The 24,497-nt window shown below is 40.5% G+C and overlaps 2 protein-coding genes and 1 long non-coding RNA gene across 4 annotated transcripts in view; 1 reads left to right on the forward strand and 2 right to left on the reverse strand.

Annotated features, from left to right (window-relative positions):
* On the forward strand, positions 1-2,757 carry Dcp1 (decapping mRNA 1). Its single transcript, XM_072012096.1, has 4 exons — positions 1-384; positions 867-1,320; positions 1,400-1,882; positions 1,969-2,757. The coding sequence occupies exons 1-4, from the start codon at positions 176-178 to the stop codon at positions 2,203-2,205; spliced, it is 1,383 nt and encodes a 460-aa protein (XP_071868197.1). The 5' UTR covers positions 1-175; the 3' UTR covers positions 2,206-2,757.
* Positions 2,744-24,497, reverse strand: part of LOC139991760 (BMP and activin membrane-bound inhibitor homolog) — a 25,952-nt gene continuing 4,198 nt past the window's right edge. The window contains exons 1-3 of one of the 2 annotated variants that reach the window (XM_072012124.1): positions 4,634-5,581; positions 4,294-4,545; positions 2,744-3,815 (exon numbers count right to left, since the gene is read on the reverse strand). In XM_072012124.1, the coding sequence (XP_071868225.1) occupies positions 3,562-3,815; positions 4,294-4,545; positions 4,634-4,661 (534 nt within the window). In that variant the 5' untranslated portion in view covers positions 4,662-5,581 and the 3' untranslated portion in view covers positions 2,744-3,561. Of the gene's footprint in view, positions 3,816-4,293; positions 4,546-4,633; positions 5,582-24,497 lie in introns of those variants that run through there. The other variant, XM_072012123.1, reaches the window with a different exon arrangement.
* Positions 18,319-24,497, reverse strand: part of LOC139991767 (uncharacterized) — a 9,940-nt gene continuing 3,761 nt past the window's right edge. Inside the window, exon 2 of the long non-coding RNA XR_011800898.1 lies at positions 18,319-24,477. This is a non-coding gene — a long non-coding RNA (uncharacterized lncRNA). The remainder of the gene's footprint in view (positions 24,478-24,497) is intronic.

A 24,497-nucleotide genomic window follows, 5' to 3' on the forward strand; every position in this document is an offset into this window, starting at 1 on the left:
TATCAACCTTAAAATCTAGTATGACGTTTAATATACAGGCAGCTGCTTACGTTAGATCAAAATACAGTGCTCTTAGTGATTGGCTTGCACGACTAAGCTAAATTTCAATTGAATTAGGAAAATACCGATCATTCTTGTATTTCATAAACTATACCATCAAGCTGTAAGGAGCACGATGACGGATTTAACAGGGTTACGAATGAACGTGGCCGCTCTGAAACGGGTAGACCCCTATGTAAAAGATATTCTGGAGACTGCGACACACGTAGCACTTTATACTTTTAACGCAGTTAATAATGAGTGGGAAAAAACGAATATTGAAGGTGCTCTATTCGTATACTCGCGAAATGGCGAACCCTATAACAGTGTTCTTATCATGAATAGGTAACGTATAACGTATATACGTATATACATACATATACATGTACATTTTTGTATTGTATTTGTCTATATTTTTTAAAAATATTACAAATATTAAGCGTGCGAGTAATAACATATGTATAATTTATACCATTCATTAATACATTCAGTGAAAATAACGTTCTAGGAAACATGTTTTGTAGTTAAAGGCACAATAAATATTTTAATATTTTCTATAATTCATTATTTCATGTATTGTATTAGAAACATTGTTTTTATTAGATTTGCATTAGTAAAACAAATTAATGTATATGATTTAATTTCAATATTATATATAGTTTGCTAGGTATTTGAAGTATCATAATACTATATACCGTATAGTGTTCAGCAATCTTGTTATAGGTTATTATTTGACATTATACAAAAGATAATTATTAAATACTAAAAAAAATCTGTGCGAGTCTTAAATAAGCCTATTATTTTATGTATGAATAACATTCTTACAGATTAAATACAAATAACCTAGTAGAGCCAGTTACACAAGGTTTAGATTTACAGCTCCAAGAACCCTTTTTACTCTATAGAAATTCCAGATGTAATATTTATGGCATTTGGTTTTATGAGAAAGAGGAATGTGTACGCATTGGTGCGATGTTGAACAAACTTATTAAAGAATCAGAGGAAAACCGCAAGACTTTCAATAAACCTGCTGTTAATATAAAAAAAGAATCCGGCCCTAATGCAAGCAATGTTGATATATTTAGTATGCTTAGTAAAGCTCAAGAAGACTTTAATACTAATAGAAATAATAGTAATAGTGGAGGTGGTATCAAAGAAAGGCATAGTACTAAATCTCCATTAGGTACTCCTACAACTGAGGATGTATCTGGACCGTTAGCTGCACCATTAGGTCCAGATGTTACTTCACAGAGTGTAATGGACTTTTTTGCAAAAGCAAAAGTTAGTATTACACGTTCAATCGTATATAGTGCTTTAAAGTAAGGAGTTGGAAATATGTTAGATTTTACAATCTTTCTAGGTTAATACTGGTCACTTTAAGGCTGGAGATCAGCCTACTCCAGGGGGTACTGTTGCAAACGAAAGTAAGCCTTTGCTTGCTCGATTAATGTCACACCCAGCAGCTCACACAGTTGAACATATTGAAAAGCAACACAGATCTATAACCCCTCAACCGGCTACTCAACAACAGACTACTCCAACTACTATACTGACTGCTAACAGTGCTTGTAATACAACAGCTTCGAACAGAACTAAAAAACGAAATAGAACTGCTTCTCAACAAGATTCAATAATACCTACACCTGCGTCTTTAACTCAAGAAATTTTAACACCTATGAATCAAACTGCTACCGATACAAATGGAACAACAGGATTTCTTAGGATACAGTCACCCACAAATGCATCAACTTCTACTTTGACGAATCATCAAGCGTCAGATATTATTGGTCCTAGCAATTCAAATCCACTCGCATCTTTATTTGCTCATGCATCTGCGACAACGGTGAGTGGTTGTATATATCGACTCGTGTTAGGTTGTATATTTATATAAGTACGCGAAATTTGAAATTTTTGTTTTAATCCTATCAGGCATCGGAAGATATTATTACGCCTCCCACTCTATCAGGAAGAGGATCAGCACCGGCATTAATTCCTCCTGTTATGTTCGCTGCCCCTAGTCCACCTGAACCTTTAACCAGACCGTTAGAACCATTGACAAAAAATCAGTTTCTTCGAGCCTTTAACTATTTATTGAGAAGTGACCCTGATTTTATCAACAAACTTCACGAAGCTTATGTTAAATCGTTCGGTGAAATACTATCCTAGAACTATGACTTGTTAACTGGTATAAATGGAACCCGTCATGCGGGTTGTGACGGTCGACTGATTATGGTATCGAGCAAAACCTAGTATTTCTATGTTACATGTACATAGATGGAACACAATGTCCTGCTCGAATTTCAATTGAATTTGACTGGTAGCCCAATTTTTGGGAAGATCAAATCATAGATACAAATAAAGATACATACCTTAAACAGTATTTTTATAAGCTACTTCACTTTTTCCCATGAAAAAGAGTGAAATGGATCATGGATGCGTAACGAGGTATAAAACGAGTGGAAATTGTTAAAGGAAATGAGACGAGGAATGTGAAAATTGTACGATTTTAAACTGTGATGCCAAAACATTTATATTATACTAACATTTTATGGTTACTATTTCGAAATGAAACGAGACAAATTTTCTGAGCTGATCAAATAGATTACCTATTTTACGGAATAATGACATACCCTTCCTATATATCGGGTATCGGTATGGTATGTATATGTAATTATTAAAAAAGGAGGAAATAAATAGAGACCGATTACTGAAAAATTATTTCAATGTATTTTAAGTCGATTTTCGTATCGATTTGTCCCTCATGAGTAACACGTGTTGTAAAACAAAGTCGTGGTACATTTAATAATATAATTATCATACAAGTTATATCATACTATCACAATATAGTAATATTTATATGGAATACGATTACTGTATGAGGAGTACATGATGTACTAGAATAACTGATTTGCGGAAGAAGATATCTTATACAATTAAAAAAACAAGTATCAGACTTTTTAGTGTTCTTCGTTCTTTTTTCATCGATATCGTTTCTCGATGGAAAGAATGATTCTTATTGCAGGATTATATGTGTATCCCTTGAGATTATATTGTAACATTACTATGGTCTTCTGTCTAAACCCGTCTTTAACAATCGAAGTTCGACGATATCGTAAAACGCGATTACAATTACAATTTGTACGCCGCCTAAATAAGCGAATATCATTTAATATACGATACAAAATACATAATCTATTTACAATGCTACAATAAAGGCGTTATCATGCGTATCGTTTTTTTTTTTTCTTTCTTTTTTTGCTTTTAATTAACGTCATGTACAAAGGCCCTGTTTTATTGACCTTTTCTCACTCTTCAATCGTACGACGATCATTCACAGGATCGTCGTTCAAAGGAATTGCAGCTATCGATGCACAACACGCAATGTTATAATTTACAGCAGTCGCTTTTTTCATAAAATTCACAGCCAAGTGGAGCTATACAAGCCCGCTAGCTTTCTAGTTAGTCTTACTATTGTCTATCCGCTAGAACACTTTATCGAACGTCTTTGGGATTGCGAGATTATTAAACGAGAGGCACTTTCGGTGATCCTAATAACGGTGGTCCATTATCGGGCATTTGATGTGATCCGAGTTTGTCGCTTTGCGTCGGCACAGGCTGAAGCAATTTAGTGGCAAGACTGGCCAGTATCAGTAGAACGATTAGACCGCAAATCGGTACAGCGATTGTGGCAGTCTTGAACCATCCATCTGTCGACTGACCTCCGTGATTGATCGGCTGCCCCGGACCGAGAAAAGGTCGTTGGTCATTCACCAGTACTGTTAACAATAAAAAGTCTTTCGTTACATACCTAGCTGTTTGAAATAAATTATGCAAAACGTTTCATTATTCATAAATTCACACAACCTTCGACTTTCGCCATTGTTTTAAATCACCGGTTCGAGGCTTCGTAAAATTCTCTTCCCCTCTCTCTTTCTACATATAGACATATATCTTAACACATATTTATCGAACAAGTGGAAATCATTGAACTCAAGAATTTTTGCAATGTACGAGAAATAAATTTAAATAATCGAGTTAAAAGGAGATGATATTGTGTTATCTCGCACTATCGATACAAAACGAACGGAGCGTGACTTGTATTAAAAAAAAAAAAAAAATTCGTTGCAAAATAAACGCCGAGACGCGTACGAAAATAGCATTATAGAGAAATGCGAAAGCGCCATTCCCGATGGCATCGCGTCGAGTTAAGTCCACGCAATTTTAATGATCTTGCAATGAGAACATTCATTCAACCTTGAATAGTCTTGTTGAGCCTGTTTCTCATGGCTGGGCTATCCACGTGGTTACAGAGGTCTTGTTCGCAACAGAGGTATCCCGTAGGACATTGCTGTTCTTTGAAGCTCTCATCGAGGCAGCCACTGTAGGCGCTATGTTCTGCTCTTAATAATGATGGATAAAAGCAGCCCCTGCCACGGCACATGTATCCTTGAGGCACACATTCCGGTTGATTGCAATAACACCTCACTTCTCGGACGTTTGGAGAGTCTGTAAATGGAAAAAATATTGAGATTAATTAATTTTTGTTATTACGAGAGGAATTCAAATCGAAAGATTGAACAAGATTAAAAAGGACCGGTGAAAAGAATTGCATGCGAGGACATCAAGTTTATAATTTGAGAGAATCACGGCAATGAAACAGGAATACTATTACGAGATCAGCAATATAAATTATCTCCAGTGCTACGCTCGAAATTGTCGGACAGAGGGAGAGAAGTTTGAGGTCAGAGAACATTCTTCTCAACTGGAATAATACCAAAAGTGCGATAAAGCGAACAAGACGTCTTTCGTTCCTCATGCTGTTTTTGATAATAATAGCCTTGATTGATAATAGATGATTCATTTTGATTAATGATGCAATATTACGGTTCGTCTTTACATACGCTAGATTCCCTTGTACTTGTCTCCAACATCTCGGATATAACAAGATTTTATCAACGAATGTATACTATTCAAGCGATAGGCTGCACGTTCTACTAATTGATTACATTTCATCTTTATTTATAAGCCTGTATAGTGGATAAGACAATTCGAGCGATATAATTCCACTATCGTTAAGCATTTTCACGTTTAAGCATCTTAAGCATAACTGCGTTGATATACTTGGCGGCCTCCCTTAATGAGTACCCGACTGAAAGTCATAAAAGATTATACCCTGCTCGTTGCAACAGGTATACAGAGAGCTTACTTTCGTTTACCTGCCGGCTACCAAGCCCTCTTTCGTTCATCGATGTGACTTATAATTTTATATAGGCTCGTATAAATATCTTAGTACATACATAATTCGATAAAATGCGAATCGGCATAAGATGTGTATCTACGAGTACAGCGTATATCTCGCTAACGTATTTGCCAAACAAATTTCTTAAAATAAATGGTAGAAGGACAACAAATTTTGATAGAGAGTAATGTTTGAGATGTTTTGCTCGAAGAGACTACAACCGGGGGGTCTGGAAGAAATCCACGGCGAGAAACAGGCTCGATACAACACTGGGACCGTGCTTGACATAGCGTAAATATACATTACACAGAGAGAGAGTAGAGTTCTCTCCGCGGTGTGTTAATGAGGGCCGTATGAAATAAACAAAGAGACACGGAGCAGTTCGCAGTGACTAACCATCGTACCGCCTGTTTATTATGATAATGCGAAGCCATCTTTATCCGTGACTTTACTCTCGCCCGTTTACTCTTCTCTCAGCCTCTCCCTTCGCGTTTCCTTCGGCCAACGGAATAATTTATTTTGCTGCACAAGCTGCCATGTGGATTTCATTGCAACGAGCTACGGTTTAACGAAATAATTCATTAGCATGATTGAACGTTGCCTCTCGACTATTCTCATGAAACTCTCAAGGCGATATCGCGGCAACCTTCTTTTTGTCTTCTGTCATCGAGAAACAAAGCGACGCAACAGATCGATCGATGCGAAACTTCGATATCACGAAGCGTGTCAGTCAGACCCTTTTGTCGGTGGAACAAAGAACTTTGGTTTTGTAACGATTAGCCGCAGTAAACTTGTTTATTATGGTAATGAGAGACCATCTTTATCCGCGATATTACTTCGTCTACCTCTCGAATCCTCCCTGCGTCTTTCCCCGTTAAACGATCCTTTCTCCCTCGACGAAACTTCTTACGTTCCCCTCTTTCTCCGACTTCTTGCTAATAAGCTTGCAGCGATGCCCTGCCTCTGTCTGCCGTCTCTCTTTCCCTCCGTTCGTCTTTCTTTTTCGTTCCTCGTCTTTCTCGTTTCCTCCTCTCTCATCGCGCATCTTCGTCTCTGTCGCGTCCACGAGGCCCGCCTGATCGGCGCATAAAAAACGCTAAAACAGTCGAGTCACAAAAGAAAGATTAAAGTGGAGAGAATATATGGAGAGAGGCATGCGGCCTCTCGTTGTGTGCACCGTTGCGTTGTTGTGCCGCTGCTCGCTCGGTTGGTCGGCGGCTCTCACGAGCCTTCAGAGCGACAAAGCCACCGGAGACTCGTAAGAGCCGTAAGAGGGTTTCAGGAAAACTTCTCTTCGTAATTCTCCAGATTACGTAAACTTCTTGCGACCAGTTTCGATCAAACGCAAAGAGTCCTCGTTCATCGAAGGGTTCTTCGTACGAACGACTCGGCCGTTCGAAACTTTTCCGAAGATTCCGTTCTGTGAGTCAATTATAACGTAAGTAGTTTTGCTCAAAAAGTATCCTCCGATGATATAACCTGCGATACGACGTCTATATTTTATCTTACATTACGGTTCAGTAAGGTAGTTTGAAGTTTCTCCAAAAAGGTATACACGCCTTTCCTTTTTCATCGGAGCCGCGGAACGTGGTTAGGAGGAAACTAGAGAGAACTGTATCTACTCTGTAGAGGAAGGGGAGAAGGGAGGAGAGACAGAAGAAGCTGGGGAGAAGGGCTTCGTGTGCGTTTAAAATAAAAAGGGAAAGAGGGAAGCAGCGGGAGGTCGAGAAGGCCCGGGCAAAAGAGAGATACGGCCGACATGCCTGGAGCCGAAGAAGACCCGTCCGAAAACAAACAGACTGCTTCGCGGGGTCGTTCGTTATGCGTCCATGGCATATTAATTATTTCCCGACGGGCTCTACCCCCGTCTCCCTCATTCTCTGCCCATGTTGCTCGTATTTCTTTTTTTTACATTTTTTCTTCAGTTGCTAAACGATTACAAGGTTCGAGAAGCACGTGAATCGATGTTCTCCTTCGATTCCTTTTCTCCTGCATTATTTTCATTACAATTTCTCGATACGCATAGTGCGAGTGTCGAGGCATTTTTTATCAAGTACGCGAAACATTTGCTCAAATTGGTTGGAACTAACGATTAAAAATGTGAGACACGTGATCAGAAGCGAAGCATTGCAAAATTCGTTCCACATTCGACAGATTGCCTCGATTTAATGACGTTATAATCCGTAATTTATGTAAATGCGCGCGTGTGTGTTGCGAATTGAATAAAGATCACGGGAGGAAAGGGGAGAAAAAATATACGTTGCGATGCCGCGGGCAAAAAGGTAGACAGGTCTGAAATGCTTGACGAACGTTCTCCTCTGTGTGTTTTGCGCTCGTAAAACTGTCCGATTTCTTCGGGCATGATTGGCGAATTCTTCGTATCCGTATCTTTCGATAAAAGCTTCTAGCGACGCACACTACGGGAGAACGCTTTCGATGATACTTAACCTTTAACATACTGACGTTAGATATGTGTAGACGGCCGGGACATCGGATATATCTAACGAGATACACGTGCTGGTTACTTGTAACTCTCAGATAAGCTTGTTTATTTGTTAAAACTACAACAACAGGCTCGAGGGTTCATTTCATTCGCTCTTTATCTGGGATTAAATATTCATTTATGTAGACGAACTCCAACTACATCACATCTCACCCTGTTGCTCGTTCGTGTAAAAGTTAGCTAATTAATCGAATACTTTTCGCCAATTAACTCGCGAAACATCAGCCACGCGTTATTCCGATTTCCTATATATTTCTGATTTCATATTGTATGCGTTGGATGAAACATTTTGAAATTTCATTAGTACCATAACGGAACTGTTACGATTATACGTATAGAAGTTATAGGATTATTTCTGTAAATCTGTATCGAGTAAAATTTAGCTAACGACACAAATGGCCACTTTAAACGTACGAAAAGCGTTAAATACGATCGCAGTGAATTATGGCTTATCGATGTTATGGATAAAACTCGTGTATGATCGTGATAGTCGGATCTCGTTGCGACGCTAATGAATTCTCAAAAAGTCTTGCATAATATACACAAAATATGTTCATAAATTTCAACGTACGTAAACGCAATGTTTTTTGAAACTATTTTCTCATTAGGCTTCGTTAGAATTTCACTCGGCAATAAGAAGCTCGCTGGGCAAAGCCCGGCTCGATCGACGTGGAATTCAGCGAGCAAAAAGATAATCGATACTCGCGTCGATAACGAGTCGCTAAAAGCGCTCTACGAAGGGTTTATCCAAACGACTCGTGCAACATGCCCGAGGATAGAAAGCCGTGCTCGACGGAAACTTGATTTGAACGAGCCTCGTTGTATATGCAATTAGAAGAGCGACGACCCATGTACATACATGCACGGGTTGCGTCGTGGCTGAATGTACACCACCGCCGGGAATGATGAAACTAATGAGTTTCTCTCGGTTCCCTCAAGTGTATCCGTAATGCACGTACATTGCGTAACAACGTCCCTCGTATACGCGCACATTTATTTAAATCTAGTAGATTTTATTTCGTTGCAGAGGACGTTTAAGAGGAGACGAGCCGCGGCTACGCTAATGGCATTACTTGGCCAATTACAAGGTGAACTGAATCGTCGATGACTACGAATATTGGATTTTCTAATTAATAGGAACAACGTCGGCTTGTTATGTAATGACAATTAGCGGCCGTTGTCGGGTAACGCCGATTAATTATCAGCTCTATTCGTTTCGGTTTAATCATGCCAGGATTTATTTTGCTTCGTTGGTGGTATACTATCGAAAACAGGTAATTCGCGATCTCTGTTCAGTCGACGAGGAAAAGGACACACGCATGACTAATTTCACAAAATTCAGCTTAGCTAAAATATTATATCTGCTGCTACAAGAAACCGAAGTTTTATCGTTTTCTTTGTACGATCATTATCCTCTTTTTTCGTTCGATTTAATTATAATTTTTAAAAAATGCTAAATAGGATATTTTTAGCAAGAAGGACACGGTAAGATTCGTATTTCAATTTTTGTTTTCTCCTTACCTGATTGGGTGTTATTCTAACGAAAGCGTGACGGGAGAAAGTTTATCGCTGTTCTCAATTGTTCATTCCGGTAACCGCGTTATGAGGTAATTGTTAAACACAGAGTGACTCGGTTATCTTAATTTTTAATTAGTAACGTCCATCGTTCTAAATTGCCGCAATTAGTATTCTACTGGGACATAAAGCGCGTTGGTGGCCGAATGTCACCATAGCAGCGTTGAATTTCACAGGAGCACACCCGTGGCTACGAATTCGTGCTGTTTCTGCCATGGCGGAAGAGAGTTATCATTACGTTACGAGATCATTGTAGTTACATTACAGTAATAAGAAAAAAGAACAACCATCGAGATAACAATCAGGGATTACGATACAGCCAAGATTACAACTCCCGGCGACTGTGTATGGGTTCGCGTGCATGGAAGACGAATGGCTCGCGAGAAAAGGGGTCGTTTCATCGTTTCTCAATCTTGGCAATGGTACACATCGTCTTTTGTGCGTGCCTCATCGGCAGCAGGTCTACCGGGCCTGTCGAACGAACGATCTTTCACTGCTAACATGGCAAGATGCTACGGAATTCGGAACGGTTTCTGCGGTCGCCGAACCTATTAAAATCTATCCAAAGCGACATAGAGAATTCCTACAAATGTTCGACAGTTCCGTAGCAACTAACTCTTTGATTTAACATCGGTACAGCGTGTAGTTATCGTAAAATTCGAGTACGAAATAGTTGTACAAAAGTCAGTCAGAAATAAATTGGATCGTAGATGTTCACAATGCTTAACTATACTGGGTTTCTCGAATTTTTGTATCGCAATTTCATTCCCAAATTAACAAAGAAAAACACGTTTGAAGTTTCGAGACGTTTATGCATAAATTTGCAATATCGTTAATGTGTCGATTTTCTAAATCCAATTATCCTGAATTCTTCGTCGTTTTATTACATTGTCGAAGGGTTAAACAATGTCGGGTCGAAAGGATGAAAAATCAGCGTTACTTCCTCGCGTAAGAATCTCTTTTCCCTTCTACTATGCGCCGTAACACGTGTAACAGTTATTACCTAACTCGCTTCCATCCACGTCTCGACGATAATTCGCTGTAAGGATCGACAGATTGGAGGACACGCGATCCAAGCCAGAAATGGCTGGAACGAGAAGCGGGAGTATTAAGGTAGCGGTGGGAATTATAAACGGTTTTTAAAACGACAAGAAACAAAAGGAAAGAAAGAAGAAAGGTTGGCGAAACGAGTCACGTCCTGCGATCCACCGCGGGACACCTGTTCGTACCCTGACCGCGAGTGGGCTATGAACCTACGAAGTTATGCGAAAACAAAAAGGCCCTCGGGAACGAAAGGTTCCTCATCGACGCCGAAAGGAGTGGTCATCGAAGAGACGAAGAAGAGGAAGAAAAGGAGGAGGATGGAGAAAGTAAAGGAAAGAAGGAGGACGAGAACAGAGGGACCGGTCCTCGGAGAGTTCCTCGAAAGATTCGTGAGAACTTTCGTCGAGCTGGCACGCTGTCTTCGTGGTATTCGAATACGCAGGTCGACGGATCGATGCACAGGAAGAAGGTTAAGCAGCGATCCGCGATGAATGGGATCGGATACTGAACAAATTTGGTACACCTTTTATTGGCTTCCATCGATATCTCCCATCGGTGGATACCTTTGCAGCAACAGCTGAAACTCTTCCACGATGGTTTCTCAATTATTGGGATTTATAGCGGCACGCGAGAGTATTTGAACATTTGTCATAGAAAATATATATAAATATATTTTTCCGTGCGTTATATAAAACATTTTAAAGCTTCGTTATCACTGTAACGACACGCGACTACCATGCTTATTTTGGAAAAATTTGAAATCAATCTGAAATTGCATATAGATATAGGAGCTATAAGGTCTTTACAATAAATTATTACTATAAAACGCTAAAAAATTAATGTTCAGGATAAATTGATCACCATGGTTGGGTCTTAGTGAATTTGGGTATCAGTGAAGTTTTAAAATATTTCGTATAACACACGCAAATGGTTTTTATAGGTGTTCGAATACTGTGGTTAGTCGCTGTATGTTTGACAGGAATTTTCGAATTGGCATTTGAAATAGAACAATATGAAAGATTTTCATGAAGCTCTGCTTCAATACAGACGACAGATATGCTAATCGTTGAGATTAGTAGCGATTAGTAGAAAGCATCTAATTGGGTCGTTAAGTTAAAGTATATGGATGTTTCTTTCACGGAGATTTTAACTATGAGAATACTGGCGGGATCAGGACAGTGGACAACCGATAAAAGCTGTAACTAATGGTGCCCATTAAATGGGGCCGGGTACCGCACCGAATTTAGTTGACTCTTCATTGACTTGCAACGAAAGACGGCCCCGTGTTTCTCTCCAGGAGGTCTACGATAGGTTTTATTGCAGCTGCGTGGATATTTTGACCACGTTGGATGGTCCTGGATCATCAAGGTACGCGCATGCCATGGCAGCGTTATATATAATCTCAAAAGACAACTGTGCATCCGTTTAATGGGTTTGACCTTCTCCTTTTTTCCTTTTTAAGAAGGATGACTGGTCAGGAACAAGATACCGATTAAACTTTTTCTCCTCTCGAGGAGATTTTACGTCGTGAGAGAGAGAGAGAAGGAGAGAAAGAGAGAGGGAGAGAGAAAAGAACAAAGATATCCTTAGCAGTTTTTTATGTCCGATATTAAGAATGAAATTAATTTTCTTACCAAGCAACTTTGCGTCTCGGGTCTGATTGGAACGCTGTCTCGGTTAATGATCTTGAAATATTTTTCGTAGATACGCAGACAGATTAAAATCACAATGCTGTACAGAACATATTTCGTCGAGTACAGAGTACAAGAGTATTACAAGGTTACGCGAAACAACCATATAATACAATGGGGAGTAACGGGGTGAAGCAATTTCTGTGGGTAGGGACTACGATGCAAAGCGGTTCGCCGAATGCACGACAAGTGCACCCGCATAATAGGCCGGTTCTTCTCCCTTCCTCTTTTCTCAGGCGGACGACTGGTCAGGAACCCGGAGCTCAATAAAACTTTTGCTTTTCGTGGTGTTGCGAAGTCCTTCGCTTCCTACCATGGAGATGCGAGCCGGGACCGGATTCCGCGTCGAATGGAAGAAAGGGCTGCTTAAGTTCTTTATCGACGGTGACACGAGCCAAATCAATTTCACGAGTGTCCGCTTTCTCAGGTGTCGTAATCTTCTTCGACGAAACTTTACGTCTCTTTGAAAGTCGGAAAGTTTCCCTGCCTTTCTTTCGTCAAACAGACTGATATTAGGTCAGGGCAATTTAAGAGACAAGCGGAACGATAAAATTGTTATTTTTTCAATTCTCGATCGCTATCCCGATATAACCAGATGATTTTCGAAGATAGTAAAGGAAATGCGAATTACACGAGGTTTACGTCTTTGTTTTGAAGCTGCTTGGACGATTTCCTAAAACTTTCATAAACCTCGATCGATGTTGGCTCTCGTAAAAATCTACGAAGATTATTTTTTGGAAGACGAGGAAGATTGTTAGAACCTTTGTTTGCAATAAGTTTGGTACAGGATGATTGGTAACGAATGATTGGAATGTACGATATAAGCAATTGATTGTCGTCGATCGATATCTGTACAGGCGTAGACGTAGTAAAACTGACAAGCCACGCGTGTCGTGTACAAGTAATTATCATCATTTTATAAAAGGTGTAAATATAATCGCGGATATACATAACAAATCGTTCCATTTCAGTGTACATTGTGGATCTGTTGGTCGATTAGGAGACAAGTGTACAAGAAAATTAAATTACCACGAAGGTAACTCTACCGTGGACGCGAGACTTTAAATCACCATGTAAATCGACGATACGATCTTCGGACATGGAAGTGCCCCTCTGTACGTGCGGATCGGTTTGAGTCAATTAAATAAGACGAAGCTTTACTTGGTCGTTTCGTTAGCTGGCTCGCCATCGGCGGTACTAATTTCACCGATTGTATCACGAACGCGAACGAAGAAATTTATGGGGCCTAATGGACCGAATAAAGATTCGTAAATCGAATAGAAGTAATAAAGTCAAATTGAATTCGCAGCAGACTATCGACTAACCGAGACACGAAAATCGCAGAGAGACTTGTAACGTTTGAGGCGAAGACAAAGGGCCGGTAAGTCTCGATACAAATAAAAACTGTATTCCCGTGAACTTTCTATGCTGAAATTATACAGAAGAGGTATAAACCATCCGAGATCTCTCATCGAAGCTTCTAGCCGCAGGTAGTTCTCTTGTAACAGATACTTAGTTCAAAAAATTGTCTCCGGCCAAGGGTATCTCCGGCTTTCGGCTAATTTTCGTTTCACAAAGGGTATGTACGAAGCTGGTATTTGCGTTGGGACCTGTAACTATCATCCCCGGAGTACCTGGCCATTAAAGAAGAGGGGAAGGCAACGCAGCGAACCAAGCAAAGGACGGGGTGGCAATTAGCAAGAACAATAGGGACCTGCAGGCCCTTATTTCTGGGAAGTAGGAGGGTCCCTCTGGGTCCTGCCATTCCAGAGGCCAGGTATATGTATTTTAGACTATAACCCACTGTCTTATCATGAGCTCGTGTGCGTGCTGGTCTACGCAAGCGTTGGTATTTCGGCGCTAGAAGGCAGGTTCTTGATGTTTTCGAGAGAGGCAAACCAGTGATTAGCCCTACTTAACTCGACTGCGTGGACGCGGTGCGGGCATCGTCAAGTAAAAGGCATCCTCATCAATTACATGCAATTGCCAAATTGCTCCAAATTACATGCGTGGATCGCGGACCTTTTATGATAATACTTGCTCGTTTTGCTTCGTCGGGTACAAGAACCACCTTTAATTATCGCTGCTCCGGCGCTCCCCTTTCGAATAACGCAAACGTAATCCGATAAAACGAAACGAGTCCTTTGGATTTCTAGTATTTTTTCCATATCCAACGTTCTCACGTAAAGAGCGCTGTAGCACTTCTAATTTTTCACTCTTGGCCCTCGAGATTTTTCGTATTCTCCTTCCAAGACGGAAATCAACGCGCGATATCTCGAAAAAATAAACAAACGCTGGATAGATCGTTTTAACCGAGAAAAGTAGAATAGTTATGCAGAGAGTCACATCGAAGAGAGATGTTCGAGTGGAACGAAGAGCAGAAAGAGTAGAAGAAGTATCGTTTATAATGTTGCTCGTTAAAAATTTGTTCGTGCGCCGTAAAGGAAATTGTGCCATTTTCGCGTTACGACGCTGCAGAATACCGATGCTCCGAATCGAAATTTTATAGCGTGCCATTGGGTGTTGGATAAAGTACACTCTCACGATAGCTTGTCACGCCCCTTTGGAATAATGTCCTCTTATGTTTTTCTTCCTCGTTCGTTCGTTCGTTCGTTCGCTCGTGCGTACGACTGAAGTGCAATTGAACAGCGCTGACTACATATAACGATGATTCTTTAAGTGCGTTGGCTGAGTAAATAGCACGGATCGCAAGTAGAAATTGGCTTGCGTGTCGATACAGCAGTCGTTTATTAATCATAATCAAACTATGCACCGAGCAATATTATATAAAACATAAATTCGTTGAACATCGATAGTTCACTAAAATAACATCGAAAGCACCTGTTATCAAAGAACTCGAAACATGGTATACATGGAACACATCGCGTTATTAAATGTCGCTTTACACTGGAGTAAAACTTGAATCGCATGTAAATTCATCAAAATATCGTACGTGTAACAAAGCAATCTCTGCATCATTCCATATGTTTTCTTTTTCAACGATTATTTTGTTTCATTGATTCAGATTTGTAAGTTTCGTTTGCGAGCTGTTATACTCTTTTCGTTTATAAGTTTCTGTAAAACGATTTATACATCTTTTATCCGTTTCGATAAAATTTGTTAGACAATTAAACAATCAGAACAGCCATTAATTACTTAAAACAGAAGTACTTCTAATGAAAAAAAAAAAAAAATGAAATTTCAAGGAGTAGAATGGGCCAGGTCGTCGAAAAGAGTTTTTCGTTGGTAGTTGTGATCACCCAAGTAGCCGGACGTTTTATCCTGATCGCTCAAGTATCCAACGATTTACTAGAAGAACAAAGAGTCCGTGGGCCACCCTGAAGGAAGTGCAGTTCAATCGTTCGGAACAGGTCTTCCTCTTCGCAGGCCAGGAGGAAGTGAAACCTTCAACGTTCCAACAAGCGCACCTCGTTTGGTGAGCGAGCGTCTACAATTACGTTAACATAATCCGCAGGTGAAAAAAGTCGATTAGGATAACGTCACATAAAAAATCCCGAGGAATGTGGTAGCCGAGCTTTTAACGGGTTTTTACGTCCCCTAAGGACGCACTAATAATTACGTGGAACGCATCTCCTTATTTGTCCCATCGGTTAATTACACCTGCATTCAAGTCTAATAACCAGGTTTTACATCGGTATTTACGTGTCGGTGTTTATAGTAGTATAACAACACGCGTCGTTACGTTCCTCTTACGATTACGGTCAATGATCAGAGAACCGTATCGCGAGATCTCGGCCGAGTGGCGATCAATCGGAACAATCGGGAAACGTTGCGAGAACACGAGCAAATTGCTATTTGCACATACGTCTAATTGCATCGGTAGCCCGTAAACACATGGTTTAAGGTATGTATCACCTATACATCTACAAAGTAAACCGCAACACGAGGTTGATTTAGTTGTAATAAGAGGTTTCTCGAGGTATCGCTCTTCGAAGAGCAACAGTGCCTTGTTTGGATATCTTCCGACGTAAAATGAGCTTTGGAAATCGAAATAATGTTTTCTATCGAAGTAAAAAAGAACGTCGGAACGAATAAGGAACCGCGACCCAAAGGTATATTACCTACCGCGTTAATCGTTAGCAAGCAGAAAAGAAAGCAACGACGACGGTTCGCCTATCGTCATAACTCTACGTTCTCGTGCGCGGTTTCCTAGCTTTCCGTCCTTCGAGCAATTTGTTTCACATGGCACGTATGTTAGGTGCTCACGTGCGTGTACGCGGTTCAGGGAGAGTCGACGGGGACTTTTCAATGGTTTTCTTTCCTTTTTTAATCTTTCGCCTCGGTTGTTACACGCCACGTCTTGGTGAATACACGACGAGCAGTGTTTCCATGAAACGCATGGAATCCTGAACATCGCGAGGAAGAGGGCGGAAAATCTCGTTTGAAAGCGCACGGTATAAAGAGCCGGAGAGCAGTCATTGAAGTTGTTAGACAACGTGTTGCCGATGAACGTAACACGATCTAGATATGTATCGAGCATAAAAGACTTTCCTTTTTATCCCATCCACGACTATTTTTACTTATGTAATTCCGCCTTTTAATTATCATAGCGAGAACGAGTATCATGTTTTTTTCCCACCAGTTTTCTTCGTATATTTCCTTTTACGGTTTCCGTTACGCGTCAGAAACGTTCGCCTATTGGATTCGTAATCGTAAGAAGCGTGCAAAAATTCAGTTGCAACAAGTCGCGTGACAACTGGCGCGTGCGTGCGCTCTCCTTTGCTCCATTCGTGCGAATCCATTTTTGCGAGTAGCACGCAATGTCTTCTTCTTCTGTATTCAAAGAATGATAAGACACCGAGAGAGATTGGCCAGTTTCAATGTAGGAGTAATCGCCAAGAAGGTAACGAGGTTGAAAATTAACATTCCATTGACACGAAAATGGCAACGATCGATAAATTCGTGCCTGCGTTAAATCACAATGTACAATTGGGTGACTGCGTGGAAGTAGATTTGTATTACCACCTGTGCATACAGGTAGATTCGAGGAGGCAAGTATTTATAGAGACGTCTCCTTGGAATCGTTGACATTGATTCTGCAAATCTGTCACGGCGTCCGCTATATATAGAGGCTCATTGTAATTACAGCAGAGTAGGAATACGCTATTAAGCATAGTTAATGCGTAGAGCGCTCGTTGGCTGCTATGTACAAACGATCTTCAATGTTATTTAACAGTCAAGCAGCGCGATAATTGCCCGATCGTACGCCGATTATTGCCTGGAATATGCAAACGACGACGATTTACATTTTTGTGCGAAATTGCACCGACTATTATCGATGATATTCGGTAAATTTATTTCTGCCCGAAACTCGTATGCCATTACGCTTTAAAAGGAATAGCTTAATTATACGTTGGAAAAACGACGACGAATGCATTATGAGAAGTTGTTGAGACGAGGCTATCAAAAGTTTTGCGAAGCCGGCCATTCTCTGTAATTTCTGTAATTGTTAAAGCAAGCTGCTTGCTTAATTTGAATAATTATCCGGTAAAGCGGAACCTACGTGTTCCGATCGTATCTACATGTCCGCTTGAGTGAACGACTGCCATTTTTTCCTATTATTATCGGCGCCTGAACAAATGCATTAATTAAGTAGCAAAGATGGTGTCCTTTCGATACCACGCACATAATTGCTCCGGATTTTAAGACGAAATAAAGGTCCCATTAATAATGCGGCTTCGCCTGCTGCGCGTTAAACGAAGCGATTTATGAATAAATTACAATAACTACGTTAATTATACGTTAATTAATATTAGGTACCATATCTTAATTGGATACTGTAATAAAATTCCTATAACGCTAACTGTATCATTTAAATGTAATCCCTGTAGGCGATATGAGTCATCTATCCGAGCGAAATTTCGCTCGTGAATTTCTCCGAAGTTAATTTTAATTTTTTCTTTTTTTTAACAACATTCTATTCGACTTATTAATCGATTATACATCGATTGAAAGTAGATCGAATTAATATATTGATTGTATACGATATGGTAGAAGCTTCGACGAGTATGTCAAAAATTGCCCGGATCTTTTGAAAGTCTAGAACAGTAAGAAAATTAGTCGTATACTTAAACGACTCAATGAATGCGTACGAAAGGTAAGGAGATATGCTCGTCCATATGGAGATTTCAATTAGAAGAGGGAAAGAAAAATGGCTATGAGGCTGAGTTATGAATTCTGAATGAAATTGCATGGACGAAAGTATGAAAATTTAATCGAAACTTTGATGAATGGATATTATTATATCATTTATATGAACGAAGTTCATTGAGAAGTAATTTTTATCAGACCGAGCCGAGCGTATTAATGATGTAACGTGATCGACATACATGATTGAAAGAATGTTAACCAGTGGTATACGTATAACATGCAAGGGAATTGTAGCCACGAGCGACGTGTCCTCCATCGAGCGTAATTTGGCAGCAAATAACTCGAGAAAAGGAAATAGCAATCGTGCGTGTAAGATAAAAAAAGAAAAAAAAATTCCCGCATAACCACATTCTGTGTGCGGCGATAAAAATGCATCCCAGACTTGTTTAACGTTTTTACGCGTCGCGTGTTTAGCGTTTAATATATTTCATAGAGGAATTGCGACAGCTTTATGCTTTTAATATCGGTTGATCGATAAAGAGAAGATAACCATCTGCTGTCCGACATTGCGTATATGGAATATTATATTTTAGTGAGTTACTAATAAGCGGATGTTTATGCAATTTCGTATTTCTATCGATCGGAGATTTGTTTCACTTATTAAATATTTTGACGATGTCTTAGACATTTTTTGACATACTTTCTACGCTGAACATTCTGTGTATTTTTCTACTTTCGAGCTTTCCACGAACGCATAAACATTCGAAAGGTCACAGGTGACGAACATAACGTCACGTTTGTCGTAATGTCGTGAAAACTCACCGACAAAGAAACATCGCCAGAAATCTTACAATTCAATGAATTTCTATTCAAACTTGAAAACACTCGGTGGTATCGATTTCGATTAATTAGGTTTGCGGAAATTGAGTATTTCTAGAGTTTGTCGATTCACTGGCGATCCGCGCGTTCGTTTCGAACGCGGTCACGAACGACAACGAGCGGCAAGAAGTCTTGTGCCGAAGGAGGAAGGTTGCAACTAAGCTAATTGATCAAGACTGAGCGTGCCGTTAATGGCTATCTGTACGAGTGTCGGAAACACGTGATTTTGATGCTTGAAATGACCCGAGGCGAAGTGAGAGATTTCGATCCGTCTTCAACGCGTGACATTATCCAAGGATGGAAATAACTGGTTCGCTTATGGTAAATGTTAATTCCAGTTCTTCGAACGAGTTACTCTCGTTGAATTCCGTTCCCTTTGTGTAGGTACCATCGATGGAATGTGCAAAATAGAGATATCTTAGATGTATGTGTGACAAATGCATCGTGTAAATATTTATACAGCGATAGGATAGGATAGCAGTTAACACTTACGTTCACTGCTAATATTAAAACGAAAAATAGGTAATTACGTTATTTACCGTGACTCAGTCGTTTGAATAATTTGCGTTATCTCGACAAACGATACGTGCAACCGTCCGCTCGAAACAAAACGCTTTATCGACTCTGTCTGAATAACGCAATGTATTTACCGATTGCACGATTAATGGACACGCTGCTGGTTTTAGGTAATTAGTTAACCTTCGAGCGATGGCTGATACCGTAACGACTCAAGTCGTTCTTCGTCATACGAACCTATGCTCATCATACTACGCACGCGAAGGTGCAATTTTATACGAAGAGAAACAGGATATTTTTGTCGATTTTCTAATTTCAACGTCGCTTCGTAATTAAACAGGTGAATTTTTGTATATGGCACAATTATTATAATTTACCTAATATATTAGCGCGAAATAATTTTGGTCAATTTTTGTCACGTATTTTCTATCATAATCGTACATAAATGTGAAATTCTGGTCGATTAACCGTTTCCTCGGTAATTCAGATCAATTACAAAATTTTATACGACGACGGTAGGTGCCCTACTTCTGAATAGCAACGTGCTCTTAGGTCGACGAAGTTTTATGGTGAAAAGGCGTCTGTTCAGCTGCGAAGTAATACGAGATTGATTGAGAATGTACTAAATCGAGCAACTTTGACGTAAAAAGTAGAAGATGTAACTTCTCGTGTTTTCCTTTATGATCTCCGTGTAACGTGGACGTTCAGGCATTGAGATTTCCTGTTTCCTATGCGATACGCTTGTATTATCGCATTTGCATCGCAGAGAATAACCCACTTGAAACCTGTGACAACGGTGAAAGATAAATTGCCCCGTCGTTATTCGCGTAGCAAACATTCCTCCGAAAGTTTCACGATTATTAGACACGTGAAAGCCGAAGGAAAAAGCAGCGAACGCAGTTGGTCGCAGAAACGGCTAAGCCCGTTCATTTGAATTCGATGCATCTTCGGTTGCAATGGACGCATGCATGCCGCATGCGTGCGTGCCTGCACGCGGTATCATGGCGCATACGAAGCACCGAATTAACATAACGCGCGCGACTCAGCCTCGAACTCTCGCGCGGGTCCGACCGACAGCCGTCTATTCGAATGCCACGAATATACATAGTTCCCCACCTCTGATTGATAGCCGATAGTAAATAGGGAACGAAATGGTCGCGGCTATATGCGGGCCGCGTGACAAACGCATAAACTCGGCTGTGCGTATCGCGTATGTTCGTAGTCTACGTACGATATATTATTCGACGATGAACGCCGCCTTGCATTTTCGATCGTTTGATACAAAGATTATATGGCTCTTTAGGCGCCACCGACTCGAGGAATTCTTTTGTGCGCGACGCGTCTCGTCAACAAATCAAACTCCGAAATACTCTCGCGGAATATCAAGCGTTTTCAATGCGAGTTCGTGGCAAAAGTATCGAACGGTATTGGCCGATTGGGAATGTACGGGGAAAGGAAAAGTGTCGGGCAAATGGGGTCGATGGTGTTTCCAGAAGATTGAAAGCTTCCGGGACACACTGTCTGTACCGAAGCATAATCGAATCGGTGTTACATCATCGAACGGATCGATATTTGCACGCAGGTATCTTGAAATCCAACGAGAGATAGAAAACTGTGAAAGATTTGATTGAATTTAAGTATCGCCCGAGGCTTGGCTGTACCGTGCCGTGAATCGTGGTACAGACAGTGACTCGAGGCGCAATATGTCTTGCATTTATGATGAGAAGAACGGAGAATTATAGCTGTTTGGCGCCACCGATAGGAAAAAGAAGAAAAATATTCATTACCAATCCAGGTCTAGTGACGTGTGAGAAGTTTAACAACGCCTGATGCACGTCTCACGATAAAATATTATACTATAGATAGCGATCATTTGCAATGACTATATATATTTGTTTTTTGATTTCCTTCTTTTCCTTCCTCGGAAGCATAAATTACGATTGATTTCAATTGCAAACTTCTGCCAGCTTATTGCAATAACACAGCTTCGTGTGAATTTCCGAGCGCAGTAATGCACGCTGCGTATCGTTTGACGCATATTTATCGCACGCATGTGCATCGGACAACGGATGGTAAGGGTGCACTGGTACCATTGTTGAATTACAACAAGTTCGATAGGACGGGACACGCGTTTCAAGCAGTCGAGTTATATCTGTCCCTTGGCTGTTACTTTTTTCCCGATGCCTACGCATATCCGCAGGCTTTCTCAAACGAAATTAATTAAAAAACAGTTTCACACTCGAAGATGACATTTGAAAAGAATATGATACATGTATGAACGAACAATTTAATCAACAAATTTTACGAAGGATTTCTTTCTATTTGATTTTTCCATCGTATCTCTTCCATTCTTCGAGACATTTCAAAAATATCAACGACAAATTATCAACGTTTACAAAAATAGAGAAAAATTGGTCTTGTCACGTTTGTATCTTTTGTGGTCTTCATTTTCGATATTTCAAATTGCTCTTTTTAACTTAATAAGAAAAATTAAGGCGCCATTATCCATTCAACGTCTGGAACACATTTGTCTACGTGTGTGGTCGTACGTGCAAGTCTCGACAGCTTGAAGAATGAGCTAAATTCTCAGACAGCAAACATCGTCTCCGTAACGAGCGCCATTTTTGCATATTATGTATTCGTGGCTAACGAGGTCAAGTTCGAGGAGGTAAAATAACCAGAGAGAGAGAGAGAGAGAGAGAGAGAAAGAGAAGTATTCTTCGCGTGTGTCGGGTTGAAGTAGTTCGATAGGAATATATTCGCAATATCAAGAAACTTTGAACGGAAGTTCTATGTTGCCTCTCGTGTGCTACGCAACGAAAGTCATTAAAGTCATTAAAGTATCCACTTGGAATCGAGCGTGGCAGACAGTGGACAATGATTGCGAACCATCCGGTGAAAGTACGACCATTACCTCGCGGCGTAACTGATCCAACGTGATTACTTTGATTAATGTCTCTCTACATTTAATTAATAACGGAAGAGTCGAACAACCGGAGAAAAAACGAGCGGGTGAATGAATTATCGTGCACGCTCGCCAGTAATTTACCGTCCTGCGAATAAACTTTCTCCTTCCCGTTGACATTTCGTAGATTTATGGTGGTGATAGGGCGGGGGCGATGATTCCAATTAATCGATCGTTATTTTTTAGTAAATCGATGCTAATTACTCGCCGTTCGCGCCTGTCGATCATCAACTTGGCTATCTTTTCATTCTTTTTTCTTCTTTTTTCTTTTCTTCTTCATTGCCGATTTCAACGATTTCACGAGTCGTCAGATAACGCGACTCGACTTGTCTTTCTCTTCATTTCGCCAAACGCGTAACCCGATCGAATTTAATTTAAGCATTCGATTCGAGCGATAGCAAAGTGGCCGTAAATAACTCCCGGTCCCCGATTCGGAAGCAGATAGCAGTTGATACGTGGGTGGCGCGTATGGAGCGCGAGGGCGCCAAGAAAAATGTCTTAACTTTTATCCGTGGTTGTGTGCTGTGTATCTCTACTCAGTGCACGTAATAATATCCCAAGCTGTACGCGACAACCGTCACTTCCGTGTACTCTGTCCACTCGCAGATTTCTAGATACGAAACATAAGATAACCATCAAGCGTCTGCGATCCGTTCAAAGGGAAGACGAGGCTAGGAATGTTCTCTTAGAAACTTTCGTTGCATCGAGATGAGCCACGAGAATTACCAACGAGATCATTCGGTTTTTCCATCGTTGCTCCCAAGACAAAATGTTTCTTTTACGTTTTTACATAGAGATCGAAAAAAGGCAAAGTTCTCTTGGCATCTCGTCCTATCGAGATATCTAAACATCCCATCGAGACAGAAAGATTATCCATTTTTCTCGTCGTTATCCTACGAATAAAATATCTTCTTTAAAAGTAGTTTCGTTCGTTCTTGTGCGCTTTATCAAATCGAAACGAGACCAACGGTGCACCCATACCCGCGAAACCACTTCGAAAGAGCATAGCGGCGCAACGTGCACGCGTATTGGTAAACGTGTATGTGCAAAGCTGTGCACACCGTATATTTACGTACGCGTGGACGTGTAGAAGACAAAGAGGCATAAACTCGTCACGCACGCATGCACATTTGTGTGGCCGACAGGCGCCACCGTGCCGGTTCTGTGTTCGTCTGTGTATAGACGAGCGCACGTAACACCAGCTGCAACTCGGCCGAGTGTGAACACGTGAAACACCGGCCGTACTCGCGTGTGCGTGCATGCGTTACGTTTGTCGGTGGCGCGCGGATGAGCTCGCATTTTTCGACGCGGTTATTCCGTTCGAGACAGCAGTTTGTAGTTGCTTCGCGACCATTCCGACATTTTGCATCTTTTCTTTCTTCAACCTGGACTTTTTTCCACCATTGAACTAACACCTCGAATCTTCCATAGCGTTTTTATTCGTGAATTTCTATCGAATAATGAAATGTTTGTATCAAACATTGCTCTTAGTTTCTATGTTTCGAAAGTTTCTTGATAAAACAGGTTTCTCTTTTTCTTCTCACAGAAACAACGTGGAACCTCGTACAGTCGCTACACAAAGCTTTACATACTAATTAATTAGGTCGAAGTATGTATTAAATATCGTATCGTTTAGCGGTATTCTCGTACGATCAGCAAAATTCGGTACTATAGGAACGAAATCTACAAATAGATAAAAAATATCCTCGATTGGAAGATAGGGAGATACGCCAATATTTTTTGTAAACACCGTAGCCAAGATATTTTGAATCGTACTTGGAACGCTCGCTTCTATTTGTCGCCGTCTTTCAGTATTATTCGAGTTCGTCAGAAATCAAACCGATCGATTCCACGTTTTACAAAATTCTCAGTTTCTTGATTTCGTGAAAACCTAGAACTCGTAACATAAAAGTTTCTATCGATGTTATCGATCGA

The sequence above is a fragment of the Bombus fervidus genome, chromosome 10, assembly GCF_041682495.2.
Source record: "Bombus fervidus isolate BK054 chromosome 10, iyBomFerv1, whole genome shotgun sequence".
In the NCBI taxonomy this organism is placed as follows: Eukaryota; Metazoa; Arthropoda; class Insecta; order Hymenoptera; family Apidae; genus Bombus; species Bombus fervidus.